The sequence below is a fragment of the Dermacentor albipictus genome, chromosome 4 (assembly GCF_038994185.2).
Source record: "Dermacentor albipictus isolate Rhodes 1998 colony chromosome 4, USDA_Dalb.pri_finalv2, whole genome shotgun sequence".
Lineage (NCBI taxonomy): Eukaryota > Metazoa > Arthropoda > Arachnida > Ixodida > Ixodidae > Dermacentor > Dermacentor albipictus.
In genome coordinates this window covers 31,772,880-31,800,574 of record NC_091824.1, presented here as the reverse complement: position 1 = coordinate 31,800,574, position 27,695 = coordinate 31,772,880, and the positions used below count along the sequence as shown (strand labels likewise).

Genomic DNA, 27,695 nt, shown 5'->3' with positions numbered 1-27,695 from the left:
TGGGCGTTACGTATTTGTGAACCGGAAATAATTCCACAAAGAAGAATAAAGAGTTAGTGGGATGCGTAAGTGATGATATTAACGGTTTCGGGAATGATGCCAACATTATCCTATTAGGTGGCATGAATGCCACATACAGGATTTAGATGGCTATACTGACAACAACGGGAGGTCAATGCTAGGCCTTTGTAAGCAACATAACCTCGTTATCATGAATACGGGGGCTACGTGTGAAGGGCAGATCACGTGGGAAGTGGGAAACCGGCAGTCGGCCATTGATTACTGTCTGATGACAGAAGTAATTCATTATAGGTTGAGAGAAATGGTCATTGACGAGGAAGGTTATAGCAGCATAGGGAGTGACCATACACGTATCATTTTGAAAATGGATATGTACTTGGGAAAGAGAGCAAGGAGTGCAAAATGGACAGCCCAAATTCAAACCCCCAAAAAATGACTAATATAGTCACTAGAGTTGAGGATGAACTTGGTGAATGGCCAAGCAAGGAGTGGGAATATAGTGAGCTTCTAAGTGTAATGACGACATAAATGCGGGAAGAAAAACAACATGTTCGACGGAAAGGTAAAAAAGAAACCGAAAAACTGGTGGAACAGTGCGATACGAGAAGCGATCGCAGAACGACAGAAAGCGTCCCGAGAGCACAGGCAGGCAAACAAGGCGCAGTTGTCGCAGGATGAAGTAGCCAGTAAATAGTAAATATAGTGGGATAAAAAGTGTATGGTTCAAATAGTGGTGCAACCAAAGATAAAAGGTGAAAGTGAACGTTGGATGTCAGAAATACATGAGAAAAAGAAGACCGCAGCTCGAATATTTTGGAACCACATAAAATTATTAGGCAGGAAGTCAACAACAATACAACACATCCTAGACGAAGCTGTAAACAAACTGGAAGGGGAAGAAGCATTCAATTATACACGAAAAATAACAGCCGAGTCTTTCCAAGGCAATAACAGAGCTTGTATTTGAAGAAAAAAAGAGCATGAAAGAGAACCAGATGGAAAAGGAGCTGGTGCTGATAAATTTCAACTGGAAGAAAGCCGAAGAGGAAATTCCTAAGTGCACAGCCACAGGGCTAGATGAGGTTCTCGCTAGGCTGATTAAAGAACTAGGGCCAAAAAGCAAGGATGTTTTGGTGAAAACAGTGGAAGAAACTTTAAACGATAGACGAATACGAGACAGTTGGCGACAAAGCATAATGAATTTAATTTATAAGGGTAAGGGGGAGAAAGATAAAATTCACTCGTATAGAGCGTTAACCATTACATCGGTAATATACGGGCTAGCAATGCAGGCAATCAAATTAAAACTGCAAGCATGGCCAGATAATTATGGCATTTTGGGAAAACTTCGAAATGGCTTCAGAAGAGGTAGGCGTTTGGATGATAACTTATTTGTTCTTAGTCAGTGCATTGAAATATCAAAAGTAGACAGCACACCGCTATATGTCGCGTTTTTATACATTACAGAAGCCTATGACAGCGTAGACCGCAACATTTTGTGGGATATTCTGAAAGGGAGCGCTTAGGTGACGATTGTCTATAGCTTTCGAGAGAGATTTGCCGAGGAAATCCCGTTTGCGTTGAATGAGAAGGGATGAGGAGCGAGGAGAAAGTTGATATCATCAAGCGACTGAGGCAGGGGTGCCCTTTATCCCCATTGCTGTTTATGATGTACATGGTGAGGATGGAGAGGGCGCTGGAAGGAAGTAATATCGTGTTTAATCTCTCGGGCAAACAGGCGGCTACAGTAGTAGAGCAGCAGCTTCAATGTTTATTTTATGCGGACGACATTGTGTTACTGTCTAAAAAGCAAAGTGATTTGCAACGTCTGGCTAATATCTGTGGAGAGGAAGGCGAGAATTTAGGTTTGAGATTTAGTGTTAGGAAATCAGGTGCTATGGTATTCAATGAAAACAGTGAACAGACACTGGCAAGAGCCAGGAAATGCCTCGGTAAAAGAATATAAATATTTCGGTATATGGATAAACGAATATATATATATATATATATATATATATATATATGGAAACACAGGAAAAAGAAATAACAGTAAAGGTGAAGAGAAATACAGCCATAATGAAGCACAGACCGCTATGGGCATACAATAGGTACGAGGTGCTCAGGGGTATGAAGAAAGGTGTAATGGGGTTCCAGGACTTACTTTTGGAAATGCGTTTGTTTGCTTGAAATCACGGGTACAATCAGGACCCGATGGAAACCAAAGGTCAGTGGGACGCCTCGCACAGGGCGCTCACGGGAAGACTACAAATGAAGCTGTGCAGGGTGATATGGGCTGGACTAGTTTTGAAGTGAGGGAAGCTCGCAGTAAAATTGAGTATGAAGAACACCTGAGGAATATGGAAGAAAGTAAATGGCCTGGGAGAATGATCAGGTATCTGTACAGGAGAAACATTGATTCACAGTGGAGTAAAAGAAGTAGGAAGCTTACCAGCAAGAATGCGGACTGTAGGGTGAGTCACACAACAACAAAGAACGTCAAGCGGAAAGTCAGAGAGGCTGAAATAATTTCATGGGTGGCGGCAATGGAAAAGAATCCTGCCATGAGTAACTACTTAAAATGTAAAAAAAAAACGAGATCAGGTACGAAACAATTTATGATAACTCAAAGGGAAGCTCCTTACTTATCGAAGCGAGATCGGCATGCCTTAGAACACGCACCTATAAAGCGAACTAGAAGACGGAAGAAGAAGCATTCGGTGGCTGCGGTAAAGCTAGGGAAACGATGGAGCATGTTGTATTAGAATATGGAGCCCAGTGGTCTATTTAGGCACCACTGGCCTCCTGTAAGCCCTTGGGTTCAGCGAGAGCAGGGTAAAAGTAAACATGTCCGCAATAGAGATTAGTAAGAGGTGATTGGAAGTTTGGTGGAAGAAAAGTAGGGAAACTGCAAAAATCGGAGACGTACAAAAGCAAATTTCACAATATGGGGTCAGGAAATTTGCTTGCGGGAGTTCATCGTGTTTTTTTTTCTTTTACCTTTTGTTTTACCTAGTTAGCGCATTAGGCAGTATAATAGTAAGAGCTTGGTGGTGCAACCCGCCACTCCATTCTAACGGGGACGCTCATAACATCCATCCATCCGTCCGTCCGTTCATCCGTCCATCCATTCATCCATCCATCCATCCATCCGTCCGTCCGTCCGTCCATCCGCCCGTCCGTCCGTCCGTCCGTCCGTCCGTCCGTCCGTCCGTCCGTCCATCCATCCATCCATCCATCCATCCATCCATCCATCCATCCATCCATCCATCCATCCATCCATCCTTTCAACTTATGCCGACGGAAGCGGTCGTGCCTTCTCAGTGGAGCTGCAGAATTTCTCCTCTTTGTTAGGTAGAGGTAACTAGCGGATGACTTTTTCTAGAAGAAATACGTGAATGTATAATTGAGAGTGGTTGCATGATATTCGCAAAAAATATAAAAGCGCCTCATAGAGATTATGGAACCATGAAAGGGCATTAGTAGCACCAACTGAAAACTTGCAACATTTACGGAGGATGAAGATGACAACATGTTTGAAGAAGACGATGCGCTGCGCAAAATAAGAGACGTTTTAGTGAAAAATTCGGCAAGAGGAAAGGTGAAGTCCCGACTGCAACAGATCCCGCAAGTCAAAGAGCACCTAATTTAAAGTCGAAATCTTTACCTGCAAATAAGCAGCAGAAGATGTTAGGAATAACATGGCAGCAGGATCAGATGAAATACCAAAAAACTGGTCAAACAGCTGGGTCCAAATGTCAAGGCACAGCTGACAATTGCAATGGAGCAAATCATTATAGCAAAGACAATTCCGGTTGGATGAGTGAAGGCACCATGAGCCTTGTTTAAAATAGCAAAGGTGATCAGGATAATACGAGCTTGTACAGGCCGATTACAGCAACGTCTATGATATACAAAATTGCAATGCAAGCCATAAATGAATAGCTGTCAAAGTGAGTGGAGAAAGGTGATATAGTTCGGGAACTTTAGAATTTGTTCTGACAATACAGACTCTACAGGTTATCGATAAGCGTGTTACTGAATAGAAAGTACAAAATGAAGATAGACAGTATGAAAAATTTCAATAGATCTAGCAAAATGGGAACAGGTCAACCAGCCTAGTAGTCTATTTCCCGCCGCTTCGTTTGAAAGCTAATACCAATAAAGATCATCAATCAACATCTTCTGGATAAATAAAACTTTGTCAACCAACGGGGGGCCACTGCGGCCACATATGTGGTGAACACCTGAAACCACTAACAAAAGATACGTGGCCTAATTTTCCAGGTTCGAAGACTGAAGAATTTGCAGTGTGCGCCAGGGAATCTGGAGATACTGGTGGCATCTGTACTTGTAATTTGAACATGATAGCAGGACCTACACCCCTGCAACGCAGCTGAAACTCGATGCAACTGTCCTTCGAAACGCGGCTGTCAAGGCAACAGTCATTCCCAGCGTTCCTGTCGTATAGAGGGTACTTCGCTCTTCTAAGCACGCGCACAAGTGCTACCAACACTTGTGTAGGGAGCCTGTAAAAGTTTAAATTTGCCTCCTTATGCGGCTACTCGTAGCAGCTTGTTCTAGCCATGCACGTCCTTGTACTGAAAGCAGATAAAGCCTTCATTCAATTTGATTTGATTCAATAGGCGGAAGTAGAGAACTGAATGACTCGCAGTCTCTCAGAGGCCCGATAAGTGCACTTTCACCTAAAATATTAATGATAAACCAAACAGGTTATGAACTGTAACTGCAATTGAAGTAATGTTCGAGTAAAGTAGCCTAGGGAGTAGCTGAAGTTTTAAATATGTTTCGAAGTCCACTCTCGTCATTATGTACATTTTGCGGGATTTTACCCTATAGACTTCTGTGCTTGTGTAGCACTGCAGCTACGTTAAGCCCAGAAATGCTTCCACGCGAGCTAGTTAGTATGACACGGCTTTATGCTGTATACTACCACAGTTAAGGTTGCAGACAAAGGGACCCCGACACATAAATGCTGATTGAACACAAGGTCCGTCTTCGTTTCCTCATTACACATAAGCATCATTGTGTGATCTACTATAGAAGTGCAACAATACAGCATAGGTTCACTGTCCCTCAACATGTTCCGTTTGTAGGAAGACTGAACTTTCTTTAAGTAAAAACCCGAAGGCAGCCTTTAACATATTTCATTCGGAATGCGTACGCAGCCGCACGCTAGTGAGCCTTGACACTAGTGTTTCAGGAGAGGGAGAACGCAAAGTGTCGCTCACCGAACACGCACTTCACAACGACCGCCAGGGAGAAGGCTCTAGAAGGTCTAGGACCGGCTAACTGTGACAAGACGTAGGCAAGCGGTATGGCTGCCCACCCGTACGCCGCAAACAGCAGTACCACGGAAACCCAGAACTCGACGCTGTCGCCGAATCCCCATATGACCACCATGGGGGACAGTAGGAGCATGTACACCATGTAGAGCACCACGTAGTCCCAGAACATGTTGGACAGCCAGTAGAGAGCGCCCGGCAACCCAGAAAGCCGCTGCAGCAGCCGACCACCACTGGCCTGGTCCGCGGCCGGAAACAGCGCGGCGGCGGCGCTGAAAAGACCCAGCGAGATGGGAGCGAACGTGGCGCCGGTCAGCTTCAGCTCGACGTCCGAGAGCCACGTGAACACGTTGACGGGGCTCACGGAGGCTCCGCCAGGCAGGAACTCGATCGCGGCCTCGACGCGCATGGCACTGTCGCCGCTGACATACTGCAGGGCGGCGTTCTGTAGCAGTAGCAGAGACAGGGCCTCGGACCTTCGGGTGCGAACGCTGTACCAGGAGATCAGTGCCTGCGGAATTGGCGGTAAGAGGCCACGTGACGAAAGCCGGCATACCCATCACGAATGTGGGAAATGCCGAGCACTTTCTTCATAAGCCTTACCTCGAGCCATAACGCCGCACACCACGTTCACAAAACATCTGCAATAACTGTAAGTGCCGCACGCGATTGGCCATAACCGATGCGGCAGTCACATGATCACGCCGATCGCTATCGTGACTCGTGGGCTGCCGAGCGCCGGTAAATAAGAACTTGTATTCAGGTAAGCGAAGGATGGTTTGTAGGAAGCTATATGTTTGAGCTGTTCGAACCCGACATACGTGAATTGTTATTGCAGCGCGCCGATTAGCTGTAATTGCAGCCACCGCAAATGTGTTCACTCATCTGATCGGTTCTTATTAGACTTTCGCGCGCACAAAAACAGGACATCGAACGAAGAAGGCACACACGAAGTTTGCACGCGTTGTGTCCCTTCTTCGTTCGACGTCCTGTCTTTGTACGCGCAAAAGTCTATTAAGAACCATGTACAACCAACTCGCCAAAACGTAACGCTTTTCAGTTGATTGCGGCACTCACGAAGAGCGACCCACTGTGCGTCATTAATTAAAAACCCCAATTGCACACATTGATCGAGATAAATTCCGATTTCCTCCGGCGGGGCTTGTTGATAGACATTGTACAGGGTCTGTTCAGGTAAGGACAGACTAAGGGGAGTGCCTACCATTTTTAGTTTTCAGAGAAATCTTTATATTAGGCGGGGAAATATCGCACGTGGTGTAAGTTTTCTGATGTCGGACCATGCCGCATCGCAGTTTGTTGTTGTCAGCTTTTTCAACATATTTTCCTATACACAGATCGTATTTTTCGCGTTTATGTTTTGATTATTCAACTTAACTTAACAGGGTGTATATCTGCCCATAAATAGTTTGAAACTCGCTAGACTGAGCTCTGTCGGACGGCATAGTAAGTGCTTCCTTGAAGAAATAGATTGTCCAGCCGCCTTATCAAGTGCTTACGCACGAAAACAGCCGGGAAAGTTATACGAAAGTGCCATGAAAAGCATACTAGCGTACAAACCTCTATCGAACAAAGGCAAGCACTCTGACGCATCCATACGAAGGGCGGAATTCATTCGACTGTATAGGCTCTGACGCCATGCGAGCGGTACTCGCAAAGCCCCTGTAGGCCGCGCACGGGCAAATAGGAGCACATCAGAGCCAACCAAAACAATATGTAGGGATATTCTATGCAGACATGTAAGGAAGCGATCTGTAGCTTTGTGTGCTTCCTAAATAACTAATTAATAATGCAAACAACTCAGCTCTGTGATCATTATGCCAATATTACGTCAGAAGAGGATCGAAAACACAGGTTTTCTTTTTTTTTTGGGGGGGGGGGGGGCGAGCTATTAATGCCATGTTTATTTACTTATTCAGCATACTTTCAAGGCCCGAGGGATATACAGGAAGGAAAGGTGAAATACAAATATTGTACATGTCAATACAGGGGAAGAAAAGCCTAGGAACGATTACCAAGGTTACCAAATGAAATCAACAAAAAGCCTCATGGATGGCAACCTAGACGCTCTTGGTGTCAGTGATGGCGACGATTGAGACGGGAAGGCGATTCCTTCAATGCTATTCTTGGGGCTGAAAGAATCGTTACAGACATTAGTGCGGCAAAAGGGCACACCAACTTTGAAGTTATAGTCCGAGCGAGATGATAAATACACGGGGGGAGTAAAAACGACGTCTTTGAGAAACTAATAATAATAGCAGATTTTGTGGAGCAACGAAAGGCGAGATCATTTACGACGCAATGAGAGGTCAGATATGCCAAGTGCTGATTTCATGGATGGAAGACTGGCATGACGAAAGTAATTTGTTAAAGTAATCGAACAGTGGGATTCTGGATGTATTAAACGACAGTGAGACGCGTTACGTGATTAAAGTCCTCGATTGTGCGTGAACATGATAATTTCCGGCAAACAAGTGGTTTATACAGATGCAGCTTTAGCGACGATGGTGACTAGAAAAAATTATGAGGTAAGTAATCTAGCATACGTTAGCGGTATTAGAAACATAGTTAACATGCAAGCGCCAGGAAAGAACGCCTCTCACGTGGATGCCGAGGTATCTGTAAAATGTCACAGGATCTAGAGCTTTCCTTTCAAGATTGAATTCACGGTTGTTAGTGCAGTTCCGACAAGTTTTTCGCATGTTTTAAAACACTTCTAGACATTTATTTGCATAAGTCATTTTTTTAACTATGAGGACACTTAAGCTTCTGAGCATCCCAATTGCTAGCCAGTTTGTTGTAATTAACTCAATCGTCACCAAAAAAAGCTTATCGATGAATTATCGATAAATTCATAAAGCCTCCAGATTACAAGCCCAAGCAGTGCTGCCGTCGAACACATAGAGATCGAACTAAACATGCTTCCATCGTAATTTGTTGCACGTTCGCTTCACGCTGAGTGTATCTTTGTCTGGTCAGTAAATATCGACCAGCGCCGGCCTCTTGTCTAGCATGAGACAGTCATCCATTACAGCTATATAAGGAAGCGTGCGCTAGAGCCTTTCAATCATCATGGTAATCGTAGCAAATCTATTAATATTATTATTATTATACAATCGTCCTCATCCCTCATCATCATCAATATTATGATTTGGCAAGAAGAAAAGCATAATACATCTTATTTCACTGGTCTCTTTGGTTGACTTCTATTGCTAGATCGCCTACTTGCGTTCTTTCATATAGCCGTGAAGTATTTTCGTTAATACCGGTTGTACTGTATAATGCAAGTTCCTGCGCACAACACGAATTTTAATGGTGCGTTTACCTCTAAATCTCGAGAAAAAAGTTTTGTAGGCAACACCCACCATGAATGATTAGTTTTCATTACAAACAATTATTTCAATGCTATAGAAGTTGGTTAAATGTACAAGTTTAGGGAAAAAACACCAATGCTTATTAGCAAGCCTCTAATAAAAAGTGTGCAGCGGTGGCGTAGAGGTAGAACACCCGCCTCGCGTGCAAGAGGTCCGTGGTTCGAATCCCGGTGCCGGCAATTTTCCACCGGATTAAAAAAAAAGAAAATCCGCGTGTTGATAAAATTGCATAAACAGGCCTGGAGTGTGGCCTGATCCCGGTGACCAGAACCGGTAGGATGCACCAGAGCAGGATTGGCCACCCTGGTGCAGTACTTGGCCACAACCTCCTATATGAACAACACAATCAAACCCCAGCCCTCAGTCACCAGCAGCTGCGAAGCAACTGACCACGGCGGCGGTCAGACCTGCGACGCTGCAGAGGGTGCTAAGAATCACTGGCTCCGGACAGGCCGCCATTGGAATATGAACCTGGCAACGTTTAACGCTAGAACGTTATCTAGTGAGGCGAGTCTAGCAGTGCTATTGGAGGAAGTAGAGGGCAGTAAATGGGATATAATAGGGCTCAGTGAAGTTAGGAGGCCAAAAGAAGCATATACAGTGCTAAAAAGCGAGCACGTCCTGTGCTACCGGGGCTTAGCCGAGAGAAGGGAACTAGGTGTCGGATTCCTGATTAATAAGAATATAGCTGGTAACATACAGGAATTCTATAGCATTAACGAGAGGGTGGCAGGTCTTGTTGTGAAACTTAATAAGAGGTACAAAATGAAGATTCTACAGGTCTGCGCCCCTACATCCAGTCATGATGACCAGGAAGTCGAAAGCTTCTATGAAGACGTGGAATCGGCGATGGGTAGAGTGAAAACTAAATACACTATACTAATGGCTGACTTTAATGCCAAGGTAGGAAAAAAGCAGGCTGGAGACAAGGCAGTGGGGGAATAAGGCATAGGCACTAGGAATATCAGGGGTGAGTGATTAGTAGAGTTTGCGGAACAGAATAATATGAGGATAATGAATACCTTCTTCCGCAAGCGGGATAGCCGAAAGTGGACGTGGAGGGGCCCGAACGGCGAGACTAGAACTGAAATAGACTTCATACTCTACGCTAACCCTGGCATCATACAAGATGTGGACGTGCTCGGCAAGGTGTGCTGCAGTGACCACAGGATGGTAAGAACTCGAATTAGCCTAGACCTGAGAAGGGAACGGAAGAAACTGGTACATAAGAAGCCGATCAATGAGTTAGCGGTAAGAGGGAAAATACAGGATTTCCAGATCGAGCTACAGAACAGGTATTCGGCTTTAACTTAGGAAGAGGACCTTAGTGTTGAAGCAATGAACGACAATCTTGTGGACATCATTAAGGAGTGTGCAATGGAAGTCGGTGGTAACTCCGTTAGGCAGGATACCAGTAAACTATCGCAGGAGACGAAAGATCTCATCAAGAAACGCCAATGTATGAAAGCCTCTAACCCTACAGCTAGAATAGAACTGGCAGAACTTTCGAAGTTAATCAACAAGCGTAAGACAGCTGACATAAGGAAGTATATTATGGATAGAATTGAACATGCTCTCAGGAACGGAGGAAGCCTAAAAACAGTGAAGAAGAAACTAGGAATTGGCAAGAATCAGATGTATACGTTAAGACACAAAGCCGGCAATATCATTACTAATATGGATGAGGTAGTACAAGTAGCTGAGGAGTTCTATAGAGATTTATACAGCACCAGTGCCACCCACGACAATAATGAAAGAGAAAATAGTCTAGAGGAATTCGAAATCCCACAGGTAACGCCGGAAGAAGTAAAGAAAGCCTTGGGAGACATGCAAAGGGGGAAGGCAGCTGGGGAGGATCAGGTAACAGCAGATTTACTGAAGGATGGTGGGCAGATTGTTCTAGGGAAACTGGCCACCCTGTATACGCAATGCCTCCTAACGTCGAGCGTACCGGAATCTTGGAAAAACGCTAACATAATCCTAATCCATAAGAAAGGGAACGCCAAGGACTTGAAAAATTATAGACCGATCAGCTTACTGTCCGTTGCCTACAAACTATTTACTAAGGTAATCGCAAATAGAATCAGGAACACCTTAGACTTCTGTCAAGCAAAGGACCAGGCAGGATTCCGTAAAGGCTACTCAACAATAGATCATATTCACACTATCAATCAGGTGATAGAGAAATGTGCGGAATACAACCAACCCTTATATATAGCTTTCATTGATTACGAGAAAGCATTTGATTCTGTCGAAACCTCAGCAGTCATGGAGGCATTACGGAATCAGGGTGTAGACGAGCCATATGTAAAAATACTGAAAAATATCTATAGCGGCTCCACAGCCACCGTAGTCCTCCATAAAGAAAGCAACAAAATCCCAATAAAGAAAGGCGTCAGGCAGGGAGATACGATCTCTCCAATGCTATTCACAGCGTGTTTACAGGAGGTATTCAGAGACCTGGATTGGGAAGAAATGGGGATCAAAGTGAATGGAGAATACCTTAGTAACTTGCGATTCGCTGATGATATTGCCTTGCTTAGTAACTCAGGGGACCAACTGCAATGCATGCTCACTGATCTGGAGAGGCAAAGCAGAAGAGTGGGTCTAAAAATTAATCTGCAGAAAAATAAAGTAATGTTTAACAGTCTCGGAAGAGAACAGCAATTTACAATAGGCAGCGAGGCACTGGAAGTCGTAAGGGAATACATCGACTTAGGGCAGGTAGTGACTGCGGATCCGGATCATGAGACAGAAATAATCAGAATAAGAATGGGCTGGGGTGCGTTTGGCAGGCATTCTCAGATCATGAACAGCAGGTTGCCATTATCCCCCAAAAGAAAAGTGTATAATAGCTGTGTCTTAACAGTACTCACCTACGGGGCAGAAACCTGGAGGCTTACGAAAAGGGTTCTACTCAAATTGAGGACGACGCAACGAGCTATGGAAAGAAGAATGATAGGTGTAACGTTAAGGGATAAGCAAAGAGCAGATTGGGTGAGGGAACAAACGCGAGTTAATGAGATCTTAGTTGAAATCAAGAAAAAGAAATGGGCATGGGCAGGACATGTAATGAGGAGGGAAGATAACCGATGGTCATTAAGGGTTACGGACTGGATTCCAAGGGAAGGGAAGCGTAGCAGGGGACGGCAGAAAGTTAGGTGGGTGGATGAGGTTAAGAAATTTGCAGGGACGGCATGGCCACAATTAGTACATGACGGGGGTTGTTGGAGAAATATGGGAGAGGCCTTTGCCCTGCAGTGGGCGTAACCAGGCTGATGATGATGATGATGATGATGATGATGATGATGATGATGATGAATAAAAAAGTGCCTCATTTTCGTTGACTAAGCATCCTCGACGTTGTTTCAAGCCATATGGTCTACCATTAATGTCAATCTCTGTGGTGGCAATCGTAATCATCTTCGATGATCAGTAAAACTGTCGGCACCCCGCTTATACCAGTGCCACATTTCTCTGTTGTTAGTCACAGCGGTAAACTGCACCAGCCGATCGGCGTAAAGGCAACATTTAGTTGCGCGTTGTTAAATCGGTTTCTAGCATGCAATAAGCTACTGGTAATTGCTTGAGCAAGTTGCTGGTTTAGCATATGCGACAGAAAAGCAGTAAATCTGAGTGTTTTATTTTTGCTTGAAATTTTCAGCGGATGGAACAGTTGAGTGAGTTCGTAGGAATTCATTTTGTCCTAGAATTCAACACTCAAAATCTAGGAGAACATAAAAAAACAGTTTCACCCTAAAGGACACCGTCGCCTGTAATAGGAAATTAGTAGACAGCCATACGAAGTAACTATAGAAGTTTTATTGGCTGTATTATCTCGCAAACATTGGCTGACTAACTAACCACCAAACGTGGTGTCACGCGCCACAAGCCAACATAAATGCGTGGGTGCGGGTGAGCGCGGACGCCTGCTTTCAAAAACGAAGAGCGGCAGTTGCAGCGAGCGAATTGACCTCCGCGCTGCCTCTGGCTTCAATGCAAACTGAGTGGCGAGAACACATCGCAAACGAAGCCGAGCCGTTGGTACCCCTAGACTCTTTACTCATCGCTGATCGCTCAGCCGCCACCGGAGTAGAACCTCTCCCCTCACGCGCCCCCCCCCCCCTTTCGCACAGTGGAACACGACGTGTTGACTCCCGTCTTCTCCCTTTGCACGCGCGAAATGAAGCCACCATCCTCGACTCACACTCTCACGCTTTCACTTGCATCTATAAGCATACGGCGCGTCGCCACGATATTATTGCACTTGGACTTTATACGTAACATCAGGGCGACGGCGACAGCGGGATCTTAACAATCTTAAGAGGACGAAGGAACACCGGACAGGAGCTCTGTCTTTGTGTTCTACGCTCTAAATTCTGCGCATGAGGCCAGCTGAAACAGCGGAACGAGTTATGCTGGTGAGTTACGAGTTACGCTGAGTGGTGTTGGTGTAATGCGGTGAAGTTTAGGAGATTGCCGAAGGGGCAATATAAAAAATTCCTGGGTATGAGAGGTATATTGATTGCTCTTGCCTTAGTTCCTAGCTCGAAGGCGAAGTGGGCTGTGAAGTTTCTGTCACTCAGGGCGTCACGAACGCCGTTCTCTGCTTTCACAAGCTTGATACGGTGTGCTGTCGCAGGTCCAATGACTGCCTGTGCAAGGTCGGCCGTCTGCGTCACGTTGTGCATGTATCCTGGAACACATGCAGGCCGAAGAACAGGGAAATGATTAAAGTTGTAAGAGACGCGCGTTGTGGGTGTCTGTGTGGGCTACGACGCAGAATGCTAACTCCTTAAACAAAACTTTACTTTTTGCTGCGGAGGCCTTTCACTGAGCACTGGACATCCAGAACTCTCACCTGGAGACCGGCGTTCGTGTAAGGCCCTGACCTCCGCGCACTTCGCTCACTGCGAGTATATGGTCATTCTACTGAAACAAGCTTGTTCTTCGTAAAACATGTGTGCAAGAAAAATGAGCGACTGCATGGGGAAAGCACAGTGCTATATAAAAAGGCAGCACCTGATATGTATTGTACAAGCATGCTACGTCACACGAACAAAGACGTACGCCCATCGCCTCGCCGCAATACAACAGATGTTTTGAGAAAGATTGGCTGCTTCCTTAGCCACTGCCTTAATTGTGCATTCAAGAAAATACAGTAAAGTAACACAGCAAGAACATAGAGGGCGTTCACAACGGCATTACCGCTGTGTCACAGATGAAACAATGTATATGTATTCATAGATATATTGATAGATATTGATATATTGATAGTATATGATAGACATCAAAGCATCATTTCGGATAAGCTCTTCGAAAAAAAAAAGAAAACAGAGCGGCATTCCCTCCGAAAGAAATAGAGTGAACGGCACGTTCGGAAACTTTTCAACAGCGTCATGATTGGCGCATTTCATCTTTTTATATAAAATCATTTTGGGCGAATTCTATATTTCATTTGTCTGCTGCTAGAAACAGCCGGTTGGTATAGAATGATTGCCTCTTAATCGGCTCGTTGCTTTTGCTCAATCAAGGAAGGAGTTGTTTTGCTCAAGAAGGAAGCAGAAAAACTGGAAGGATATACAAGTTACTTAGCTACGTGTTGATTAAGCAACGTTTTTTTTTTTTTGCAGCAGAGAATAAGGTAGACACAAATTTCTGAAAAAAGGGACGGTGCAGTTCTTCGACAATTACGGTTAACCGCGAAGAAGTAGGTCACTTACGTCTGTGCTGAAACCTAATTCAAGACCAAGCTTGCGCAATTGATCACCGGAAGCATTATTTTTTCTGGTGTTACTGCTCACACTAAGAGGCAGGCCGCAATAACAGCAATAAGAAAATTACGTTAAGTCATATGTTTGTATTCGCTTCTTTACACACACATTCGGCAGTTTAAGTCTCAAAAGCTTCACGTTCAGTGAACAAACTATGAGGTAGCTTTCTGTAACGCAGATGGACTTCACAAAGTCAAGCCACTCAATTACAATTTTCTGCCTAAATTGTTGCCCAAGAAGCTGTGAGAGCGCTCGCGAATCAGTGTGTTTGTCTGCCGATGTGTTTTGATGGAAGCGCACTTCCTCGAGTGTTTTCCACCCGCCGTGGTTGCTCAGTGCCTATGGTGTTAGGCTGCTGAGCACGAGGTCGCGGGATCGAATCCCGGCCACGGCGGCCGCATTTCGATGGGGGCGAAATGCGAAAACACCCGTGTACTTAGATTTAGGTGCACGTTAAAGAACCCCAGGTGGTCAAAATTTCCGGAGTCCCCCACTACGGCGTGCCTCATAATCAGAAAGTGGTTTTGGCACGTAAAACCCCATATATTATTATCGAGTGTTTTCCCAACTGCTCTATGTACATTTTCACCAAACATGCCTGTTCAATCTCGGTCGCTTGTTATCACGTAAACACTTCGATGTAGTCTACGTGTGCCCAAGCCTCGTGTTGCTGTCACACCAGCCGTTCTTGCGCAAGAGCATGCGCTGCGTGCGCGCAGATACGGAAGACACAAAATCTCACTCTAACACAGATCACTTGTGTCGGCTTCATCTGGCATGAGTTTTATCCCATTGGCACTCCCTCCTACATTCTTTTTTTTGCTTTCTCCGTGGGTGTAAAGCCATACCCATTTCTTATTTCCAGCCGAGCGACCCGCTCATTGCTTTGTGGAGAACTCGTCATGCCATACCTTGCCGCAGCTCGCCGAGGTCTAGCGGTATGCGTGGCAGCGCTCGTGGGAAGGGCATCCTGACGCTGGCCACCCGGTCACAGAAGACGAGGAAGAGCAGGGCGCCCATCAGCAGCAGCAGCGTGTAAAAGCGCACGTGGCTTCCCCAGTGCAGCAGCCGGTATTGCTGTAGCGCCAGCAGACCGCGCCAGAGCACCCTGCCGCTGCGGGCCACGTGCACCTTGGCGCCGGGAGCCAAGTTGAGGCCACCAGTGGGCGGCACCATCGCCTTGCCAGACATGTAGCTCACGCGAATCTGCCATGCAAACGTCACCCACACTTTGCACCGCGACTTCGCTGTCGGCAGCATCACCGTAATAATTGGTTATATCTCTGAGCGGGATGAAGCCTCCCCCCCCCTCGCCCCCACACAGGGCCTTACGTTATCCCCAGCCTAGCAACAGCCTGTTCAATGAAATGCTTACAAAGGTTCGCACCTCAGCGCGTGGCCTAATCATTTGTCGCGCTCGACTGTGACAGAAGCGCAATATTCGTAGACAGTCACTCTGCGCTCTTCAAGTAGTACGGCGAAGTAGATTCAATTTACGATGTACACACAGCGCACTACGGCCCAATACATGCTGGTCTCTTGATTCTCTGTACTATAACCACTAATTAAGGGAAATACATTTCATTAGCAATACTCAAGTCTGGCACAAGCGGCGCCTTCTTCAATCGAAAACCACAGAGAAAAGACACCGGCCTCTTAACGTTTCTCTGCAGTCCACATAGAGTACACAGCATTTATACGTTAGCTTATGGGTGGAGAGCGCATTGCCCTTATTATGTATCAGAACAATAGCTAAGTACATGTGCATGGTGATAAATTCTAATTTCCGCAGAATTTTTAAAAATCGCCTGTAGCAGATAGAATAATTCTTTTCGCTAAGCTGGTTTATTCGAAGAGGCAGACATTACAAGAACAAGAGATCGAAACACATATACAACTAATTAAGATGTGACAAATTAACTTCTTTTTACGGCACGTATCGCCATTTACTAACTGTCGCCTGTGAGTTTGCAAGACGCATTCACTCGAAATGAATTTCTAGCATTACACCCATTTCCATATATTATATTCCAAATTGTGGGAACAAATACATGGGTGTTCCAGTTACCTTCACGCTTCAATGCATGCAGTAGCATTACGTTAAAGAAAATAAGTGGACCACCAGTGCAGTATTACGGCTAGTTTATAGGCTCATATCTCAAAACTTGTGTCATTACGGAAAATAATTCCAAATGGGAGTTTCTTACAATCTCACTGGCTGCAATTCGTAAATTGCAGTAGGCGTCGTGACATCATTAATTAGGAAGTTAATTAGAAAGCTTTCGGTAATTGCTTTATTACGCGCTTCAATTTTTTTAATGTCCGTCTCTCAGTCCAATTCAACTCAAGAACTAGAATTATGCTATCTGCAAAAGGCGATGTTTCAACTTCTATAAAACTGAAGATTGATGCACGTTGTTCAAAATGCTAGGCGATTACGATGAGGGATAGGCGGATTTGGCTAGCAATCTACCCGATATATGCCTTTCATCTTTTCAGGAGACAGACGGACGGACGGACGGACGGACGGACGGACAGACAGACAGACAGACAGACAGACAGACAGACAGACAGACAGACAGACAGACAGACAGACAGACAGACAGACAGACAGACAGACAGACGGACGGACGGACAGACAGACAGACAGACAGACAGACAGACAGACAGACAGACGGACGGACGGACGGACGGACGGACGGACAAACAGACAGACAGACAGACAGACAGACAGACAGACAGACAGACAGACAGACAGACAGACAGACAGACAGACGGACGGACGGACGGACGGACGGACGGACGGACACACAGACAGACAGACAGACAGACAGACAGACAGACAGACAGACAGACAGACAGACAGACAGACAGACAGACAGACAGACGGACAGACAGAAGGACAGACAGAAGGACAGATAGACGGACAGATAGACGGACAGATAGACAGACAGATAGACAGACAGACAGACAGACGGACAGGACCGACGGATAAACAGAGAGACAGACAGGACCGACGGACAGACATACAGACAGACAGACAGACAGACGGACGGACACGGACAGACAGACGGACAGGACCGACGGACAGACAGAAAGACAGACAGACAGACAGACAGACAGACAGACAGACAGGGCCGACGGACAGACAGACAGACGGACGGACAGATGGACGGACAGACTGACGGACGGACGTACAGATGGACGGACAGACCGACGGACGGACAGGCGGATGGACAGACAGACAGACAGACGGACGGACGGACAGGACCGACGGACGGACGGACGGACAGACGGACAGGAACGACGGACAGACAGAAAGACAGACAGGAACGACGGACAGACAGACAGACAGACAGACGGACAGACAGACAGACAGATGGACGGACAGACTGACGGACGGACGTACAGATGGACGGACAGACCGACGGACGGACAGGCGGATGGACAAACAGACAGACGGACGGACGGACAGGACAGACGGACGGACGGACGGACAGACGGACAGGACCGACGGACGGACAGACAGACAGAGACACAGATGGGCGGACGGACAGGATCGACGGACAGACAGGCAGACAGATGGACGGACGGACCGGCAGACAGACGGACAGACAGGACCGACGGACGGACGGACAGACAGACAGACGGACAGACAGACAGACGGACGGACGGACGGACGGACGGAAGGAGGGACGGACGGACGGACGCACGGACAGGACGGTCGGACAGACAGACAGACAGACAGACAGACAGACAGACAGACAGACAGACAGACAGACAGACAGACAGACGGACGGACGGACGGACGGACAGACAGACAGACAGACAGACAGACAGACAGACAGACAGACAGACAGACAGACAGACAGACAGACAGACAGACAGACAGACAGACAGACAGACTCACCGATTATGATATAAATATAGTGAATATAGTAGGCAGAAAGCGGCCTACGCTGCATTAGCCACTTTTACTGAATGCCATAAACTGAGATCTACCAACCTGCCTTTCAGTTCCTAACTCTCAAATGTTGTATTCCAATGGCAGATCCAGATCAAGTTTTTCTGCTCTCTATGGAGCAATCATATTCCAATGGCAGAATGGGAGCGTGAGCTGTGTGTTCCAATGGTAGATTGGGACCAGCCGCTGATCCAGGATTGCTCCGTGGAGCAAAAATATTTGCTCCGCCGAAATCGGCAGATTTGACCGGAAGTCCTCGTGACGTATTTCCTTCACCCGCCTCTGCTTCCTGTCACGGTCGCCTGCTTCCGGTGGCGGGCAGCTATGGATGCCATGGGAAACGTGGACGCCGCTTCGCGCCGTGCGATTTTGTTCGCGCTCCTAGACAGCTCCGACACACAGTACAATTTCCAAGTCGTGTGATGATTCTTCTGACACGGACAGTGAAATGGGGTGGTGGGTTGTGCTTCCGTGCGCTTGTTCCTCTCTCTAATCTAGCGCCCTCTCGCTTGATTTTCCTGTACCAAGTGCCCCCGCGGGAGCGCACGCGTTCCCTTCGCAGATATGGTGCGAGCAGATGAGAGTGATCTCAGTCGGAGCGACGCGCTCCGTTCGTGATCCGGCCAAGCGCTCGCGATCTACCATTGGAATTCAACATAAGCTATACCCGAAAAATTGGACAGAGCGAGTCCATGTGATTCTCCCGATTTCATCAGTCTCAGTACTGACTTGAAATACCCGATGTTTAGAACACCCGGTGTTTCATAATGTTGGCTTTTTAAAAAACAAAGAAGGTCTCCCCGTAAGCCACGTCACCAAGTCCTCTCGCGTCAAATGCCGCAGCCTTTCGTGCAGCTTTTTCCTTCACACCACTGTGCAATGGAGCGTTAGTTTCAGGTGAGCAGTATACGTACACAAGGAGAGGACACGCGATGTTATCCGCACGACAGCACTCACCAGCACGTCCTCCAGGCTCATATAAGGAAATCCAACGTCGCGGATGGACAGGGACGACGCCGACTCGTTCAGTGCGCGGAAGGTGTGGCCGAATTTGAGCAGCGACTTTGTGCCCAGCGAGAAGAGGAGCTCGTTGGCGGCCTGGCACAATATTTCAGTAGGACATTTGTAGTAAGCTTTTTGGTTCACTTACTTTTATGCAATAGCAGCAAGAAAAACACAGATGGAAAGGATGACTGACGAAGACACATGCCGGCACCTTAATTATTCATAATTTCTGAGATAAAACATGTTCCTCGTGGTGTGAAGTGTGCCCTTGCACAGGTGGAAAACAGATACAGATCTCAGATAACGGCCTTGCAGGGTAAACATTACTAAAATAGAAATAAAATGGTGATTGAATTATATCTTCATTAGTGCAATAATTTCTAATTTAGTAATTGGTTTGCTACATTACGCTAAACTCACTACAGCGTCTCGATAACGGTAGTATAAGCTTATGCGTTAAGATTCTCATGCCAAATAAAATTTTGAGGTATAAGAGGGCGTAGTATCTATGATGCATTCCGCATGACATGTTCATAATAGGCAAGCTGATCTCGCAGGCCATAATAGCACTTTTGTACGCTGGAGCAAACTCATAGTTGTGGATGGTTCAGAGTACCAATTACTGAATAATTATTTGCTGCACCTACAAAACCTCAAATTTTTCCGCGTTGTTTACATTTGCGTGCTCTGTATGGCGAAAAGCAGCGGTTAACAAGTCGCTTTAGGTTTCTATTTGTGCAATGGTGTTTGGGATATTTAGAGTTATCTATTCAAGGCTCTTTGATTGGCCCACAAATACCGGAATGTGACCACCTCAGTGGCGAATCGAATGCACCACAGCGCGCTTAGAGCTGGGCCGGGATAGCGTAACATTGCAACCTGTCTTTTTTTCCCTAGCCCCATATTCCCCTCCTGACGTGTGAAAATGGCCCTGGCTCCATCTATATTGGTGCAGCCCTTGCCCATGTACGGGCTGAACCCAAAAGATTTTTACCTACCATGAAGGCTTCAATGCAGACATGGAAAAGAAAAAAAAAAACAGATTACAAGCTTTTTACGTTATCCCAGTCCAGGACGCCACAGCCAGAACGGTGTAACGACGACAGCGAGCAGTTTCCAAATGTGCTCACCCTGTACCGCTAGCACGAATGCGCGTGCCGAGGGCGATACGAACCTTAGATATGAGCTTTGCCTGCGGCAAGCACTCTTGAAGCTGCGATTCCACAGCAGCCGAGCGGCAGTCGGTGTTGTTCCGGATCAATCGACAGCGGTATGGCACAGCGTACGCCTCTCTCAAGAATTCCGGACACCCTACGCACTGCACCACGCCTCGACCCAGGATTGCAACCTGAGGTGAACGCAGATGCTTTGTTATAATATGGCGGACATTTAGATGAGTTCCGCATTGTCTAGAGAAGTAATAATAATAATAATAATAATAATAATAATAATAATAATAATAATAATAATAATAATAATAATAATAATAATTTCCTTATTTATTTATCGCGCCCAGGAAAAATGTATGAGGTCTAAGTGCTCGCGCATGCATACAACAAAGTGCAAAATGAATACCAGAGATAAAGGAGGAGAAGGGCAGTTTAACAATATCTGAAGCTGTGAGGCTCTCCCGGCTGGCTCCCGTAGTACAACAATGCAAAGCTCGCAATAGAACAACGACAGCGAGTTCTGAAAAATATCAAGACCATGACAGTATGTGTAATTAACACTCCTTAGGCCTCGGATGGTTGAGTGGTGATTTTGACAATCACACGGAAATGTCTATGTTCTGTGGTATCTTGCGCAGAATACTGAACATGATACAACTGAGCTATTCAGTTCACGTGAGGATACCGTCAAGGTGCTTAACAAGAAACAGAAGGTCGGCCGATTTCGTCGGCAGCGGAGTAAGGACAATGGCAATAATCTAACAGTGCTAGCGCAAGGTCCAATGTCCGTGTTATCAACGCGGTAATGATATTTGGTTAGATACTTTGTCTGGACACGATCTACAAGATGGCTATTGGACCTGGAAATGCCATTCCAGACGACTGACGCGTATTCGAGTTGAGGAAGACGGACTGTTTTGTGGAACTTGCGTAACGATGTAGGAGAATTGACTTTTGTCGATAGTCTTCAAACAGAGCCAAGAGTGTGCATAGTCCACATTGCAACGCATTTAGTGTGAGCTGAAAAGTGTAAGCTCGTATCAAATTGTGCAAAGAGATCATTGATCTCACGGACCTTACACGATGGAACAGAATCCACAGAATAAGAAAAAGAAATGCTTGCTGTTCTGCGTGTGAAAATCATAACTTTATTCTTAGCAGCATTCAAGGTGCGGTTAATGTCTGTACCATTTAGAAAAAGAAAACAGCTCAGACTGCAGGATGTGACAGTCATCAAATATATGATTTCTTTTAAAATCGTGATGTCATACGCATATAGAAGGAATGGAGAATTCGGAATAGTGGAAAGAACGTCGTTAATAAATATAAAATCATGAGCCATTCCACTCTGTGAAGCTGGTATACCAGCGAAGCTGCTTAGCACACGACAGGGAACTGACGCATAATTTTGAACAAAACTACGAACTCATTTGTTTTCTTGATGGCTGCTCATCGTGGCGAAAGGTACACACACTCATTGATTGTCTTGATCGGTGGTCAATATTTCACTCGCAACTGCAATCGCAATATTTGATAATGTCAAATCTATGACGTACGCCGCTGGATGGTCGGTTGGGCCGGATCGGTGTGTTGTCACATGGAGTATGTCTGCAACACGGAACGCGTAAACCGCTCCCTTTTCGGTACCGACACATCCGCATTGAAATCACCGACAAGGACAACAGAGGTAGTGTCATCGCAGCTAATTCACGCAAAGTGAGTAGCCATGAACCTTACGGGACTATGAGTCATTGCATTTTTTGCTCGGTTACGGGGGTATGAGCCATTGATGACGCCAGTTTTCGACATGCTGTTCTGTATCTTGTATGCGCGATTAGAAAGAATTTAAGCACTGTTCGCTTCTGTTTACTGGGTGCTTGTAGCTTGTGCCTTACGGAGCTATGAGCCATTGCATTTTTTGCATGCTTAGAGGAGTATGAATGATTACGGGGGTATGAGCCAATGGTCATACTTTTTGTTCACGGAGAACAAAAATGCACCGAACAATAGCCATATAAGATTCGCTGTAAAAAAAATTAAAAATAGAATGGCCGTAATAGTAATCCTTGAGGGATGCTGTTGGTTACCATGTCAAAATAAGACCTTGGGCTACTGACATTAGCAAAACGTAATCTATCAAGTTAAGTGCGGAAGAGATTTCCAATTTACGAGTCAACACCAAAGTGCCTAAGCTTGATCAGAAACAGTGAGTGCCTGATCACATCAAAAGCTTTGCTGAGGTCACAATGAATGATGTGAACCTGGCCTTTTTGAAGTACCGGCGCAGAGATGTGTGTTATGAAACTTGTCAGATTTGTGATAGTGGAGCGGCCCATGAGAAATCCTTGCCGATTCGCAATGAGTAAGTTCTTCAGAGCAAAAGACAATATGACGTGAACAGCAAGCTAAGAAATCTCAGACGCGGCACAGAGAAGAGAAATCGGACGATAATTGCATACATTGGTTTTGCAGCCAGCCTTAAAAACAGGGAAAACACGAGCAATTTTCCACATGTCAGAGAAAGTGGAAGTATTCAAAAAGTTATGAAGCATAGATTTCAATATTTGGGCAAATATGCATACTGCCGTAAGCTTTTAAAATTTCGGAAGGGATGCCATCAGGGCCGCAGTATAGGGAAGGCTTCAAGCACTTAAGGCATTCGCTGATAAGTTTTTCATCAAACAACACAGCCTAGATTTAGGAACCGTTGCATGCTGTTGACTGACACTGGCGCTGAAACCTGAAACTTTATATAGGGATGACCAATGGGCAGCAAAACAAACCGCGACTACTTGGACTTCTACTCCTCTAGAGTCGAGTAGGCCCAAACAATCCACGTTTACTAGAGCGCTTCCGGATACTTCCAGATTCCGCTGGGTGATCGAAGGCACCCTTTTCAAAGAATTCAATATATGAGTAGTGATCCCGATGAAAGAGGTGTTTGCGGAGAGTTCGAAAAAACCGGAGTTCCTCTCTCCTCTCATTAGGCACGGGACTTCTGGATTATACTTTATGGCAGTTATAAGTTCAGATGAAAACTGGTGGGGTTATTTAGAGCCTTTAGGACTGTACTGAGGAATTGTATTTCCGCATGCTGCTCAAAACAAGGTTCGTAAACTGATCTAATTAGCCATCGACATCGTTTCTTTCTTTGACCATTGGTGGACAAGAAATGTTATAAAGAAACGTAATCACCACGCTAATAATAATAATAATAATAATAATAATAATAATAATAATAATAATAATAATTGTTGTTGCTGTTGTTGTTTACAATAATCGTACATCACAAGGCAGGCCCGTCAAAGACAAGGAAGTGGCTTGCGTGACTTGGCCCGGCATGTCGGCAAACGCAGACAAAATGGCAACATGTACAGAAATGAAAAGATGATGAAGCTTATCACAACAAAATGAAACAGAAACTCAGCTGAAATCACTGACAAAAGAAATACAAGAAACAAGAAAAGAGAACATGTAGTATTACACATATCTTTCAGTGCCTTCAACAATTTTTTCATGTTTCGTTTCGTTGTTGCAGTAAATATATGATCAGGTAGGTCATTGAATATTCTTGGGACATAAGCATACCGACTAGCTTTACCACATCTTGTGTTGCAGTGCGGTACTATAAAACGCGATGTTTTCTGCAGAGCACGGGGAGCAATATATTCCTGTTTGAAATCAGGGTTACAAAAATGTCTGACCACAACCGTTTGAGTGAACAAAGTTTTTAATGACGGAAGACCCAGGTGTACAAATAAGTTCACATTGCCGGCCGAAGAAGAGTTATGTGCAATGGACTTCAACATACTTTTTAGAATTCTGTCAATTCGACACAGCCACCGAGACTAGCAAAACCCGAACAATGTAATGCCCTAACGTAACACACTGTATGCTAATGCATGCATGATAGTGATTTTTACAGGCATCGGAACAATGAATTTAATGTTAAAAAGGAGCGATGAAACACTTTGGAGCCTGCCGCAAAGATATGTCGTGATCATTCTATGAGAGGTCACTGTCAAAGAAACGCCAAGGTATTTAATGGAGTTTACATATTCTACGGGGGCACACTGACACGATAGTCAAGTACGACAGTGCAGAAACAAGGGTAAATTTATAACAGTTGTTTTAGGTGGATTTCTAAAACATAACATTTTTGCTTTTTCATTGTTTGTTGAGAAACTGTTGTTAGCAAACCAGGTGTACTGGATAGTACACACTCTCTTCAAGTAACGCAGCTGCTTTTGAGTAACAGATATGCTTAGTTAAAACGACCGTATTATCTGTATACTGTAATAATATACACTTCGATACAGCTGAAGAAACATCCTTTATAAGTATGTTAAATAATAATAGCAATGATAATAATAATAATATTAATAATAACTTATTGACATACATCCAAAAGCAAAACAAAGAAACGGGCCTAAGTCCACGAGGACTTGTGCGACTAGGCCCGGCAGAGCCGGTACAGCGATGTGGTTACATATTTACATAATAGGTGCTAAGGTAGACAGTTACATGACACGTTTTTTTTCAACTTTCAGAAGAATGGTTGGTAGTATTACCCTTTAACAGACAATGACATAGTAAACAAAGACAAACACATAAACAACTTCATTAAAAGATAGAACTAAATTTCTTCAACTTTCTTGAATTTCTTTCTTCAACTGTTCTTTTGAAGTTGCCAAAGAGAATTCATCGGCGAAATCATTAAATATTTTTGGGATGTATACATTTCTTCTCGCTTCTCCATACTTAGTACCTTGAAACGTTTTTTGTGTCTTGACAATCGAGGGGCATCGTATGCCTCTTTGAATAATAATAATAATAATAATAATAATAATAATAATAATAATAATAATAATACTCAGCAATAGCAGCAGCAGCCTATATTGTGTCAAGCACAGGAGGAACGTCTTTTGCAGAGATTTCTAATAACCCATGTCTAGCGGGACCTAATCCCGGCCACGGCAGCTGTACTTTTATGGGCGCGAAATGTAAAAGCACCCTTCTACTTAGATTTAGCCGGACGTTAAAGAAGCCTAGGTGGTCCAAATTTCCGGAGTCCCCCACTAAGGCATGCCTCATAATCAGATCGTGGTTTTGGCACGTAAAACCCCATAATTTCCACGTCGCCTATATGAAAAAGTACCTATTATGGAGATGCGCGACTCTCGCGCGTGCTGATCTTTTTTCCCGCATAGCGCGTCTCCTGTACTCCCGCTTCGCCGCGTGGCCTGAGTGACGCCCACGGCGGTCGATGCGGTTGAAGCGCAGTGCGAGAGATGGCGCGAGTGTTGCGCTGCTAATTCCGCCGACAGGCGAGGTTATACTTGGGCGCTGAGATGAAGGCGCTTGCTCTCTTTGGGTTCGGGAAGCAAGCGGGACGGACGTGCCGTGCCGCGCGCCGACCCATGCTTCTGCGAGACCGTCTCGCGTGGCCGCCTTGGACACCGTTCGCGTGACAGTACGCGCGAACGACCAGGCGTTGGGATCCAGCATGGGGCAAACAAATTCGCTCGCTATGCGGTCACGGCAAGTCGGACTTCTAGATTTGTCGTGCGCCCATCGGCATGTTTTGTGGATAGCAACTCGGCTAGCAGGCATTGATCTATGAAATGTGCTATAAATGCCCTTGTGATTGTTTGCATTACTGTGTTGTCGTTCCCTTGTCCAAAGAGCACGGAGGAGAACCCCATATCTCCCACACTATAAAGCATCCTGCAAAAGTTGGCACGAGATCCCTTGTCAGAACCAATACATCTAGCTCGGTGCTTCCTCGTTGGTCCACTGTTGATCATATCATTCACGTTCTTGTAGCCAAAGGCGTACTCAACTTTCTCGACAGGTTTGAGCGTCAGCCGCCTTCCGCCAATTTTTAACCCTGTATGCCAGTTCTCCCTCTCATTCGGTCAATTGAAGTCATAGCGCTGGATTGACAGGGACAAGAAAGATGACAGGACATGCGCTAACTATCGTGATCTAACTATGTCTCTTTCGGCCGGCCGTTTCAATGTTTGTTGAAGCTGCGGCCCACGTTGTCCTTCCACAAAGTGACCTATTGACCCTCGGGCCAGTCCGTTGTGCAGCTTCAGCTTAAAGTCAAGCGTCAGCACACTCTTACCCAGTAAATAGGGTTGCTTAAGGACCAGACGGTTTGTGTAAAACAAGGCACAATAAGTGGGTTGCCCAACTTCGCTTCTGATGTGTGCGCTATTGCGGGTGCTTAACGCCGGCGCTTACGATGCGCGGCCCATATTGCAATCCAATTCTTGCGGTGACCGTTTAAAACGAGTGTCGTTCTGTCTAGAAGCAGAACGCAATATAAGTAAGGCTACGCGCCAATAGGTAGTTGTTACGAGCGACATGATTTTGTGAATTTGAGAGCGCAGTGAATTTGTTTTGCTCCACCGCAAGTCAAATGCTTCTTTTAATGGTCTCTTACCCCTGCCGAGCGTCAAGCAATGCTTCACCTGTAATTACAAATCACCAAACGCAATCAGCCCCTTTGCTGCTATGTCGCCTTCAATTGCGTCTGCCTTCCTTCCACTTATTCTGCTACTCCATAGAAACACCTGTCATCCCTTTGGAGTGTTTTCATGAAATGTTGAAATTCCCGCTGATCTTTCCGTTTTCTACTTGATTCTGGTCGTTCACGCATTCGGCCGTCTTCTATAAGTTTACGTTATTCCAATCACTTTCTCATCTATTGCTGCTGGTGCTTTTGTTGTCTCCTTTCAGCCTTCCCCGTTAACCTCCACGTTACAGTCCCACTTGCGAACTTTTGCAGGGTGCTTTTACTGGCGCTTGTTGGTACATGTGACGCGGAGTAGAGTTAACTAGGAATTCCTGCAAAAGACCTTCATCATGCGCTTTACATAATAGAAGATGATTACTATTACTACTATTTGTGTAATGAATTGAAACATTGCAGTTCTGAAGAAGGAAATTGACACCCAATTCCCTTTCTCCCATAGGCAGTCCTGTTCAGTGTTGCTTTTTATTTACCTACCAAACGCGGGCTGGTTCTCACCGTACAGAAGTGAGCACGTTGGTCGTGT

The 27,695-nt window shown here is 45.4% G+C and overlaps 1 protein-coding gene across 1 annotated transcript in view; it reads right to left on the bottom strand.

Moving 5' to 3' along the window:
- LOC135900144 (phospholipid-transporting ATPase ABCA3-like) overlaps positions 1-27,695 on the bottom strand; it is a 168,209-nt gene that overhangs the window by 49,275 nt on the left and 91,239 nt on the right. The window contains exons 10-14 of the mRNA XM_065429583.2: positions 20,634-20,807; positions 19,412-19,552; positions 15,402-15,696; positions 13,252-13,412; positions 5,271-5,835 (exon numbers count right to left, since the gene is read on the bottom strand). Of these exons, the coding sequence (XP_065285655.1) occupies positions 5,271-5,835; positions 13,252-13,412; positions 15,402-15,696; positions 19,412-19,552; positions 20,634-20,807 (1,336 nt within the window). The remainder of the gene's footprint in view (positions 1-5,270; positions 5,836-13,251; positions 13,413-15,401; positions 15,697-19,411; positions 19,553-20,633; positions 20,808-27,695) is intronic.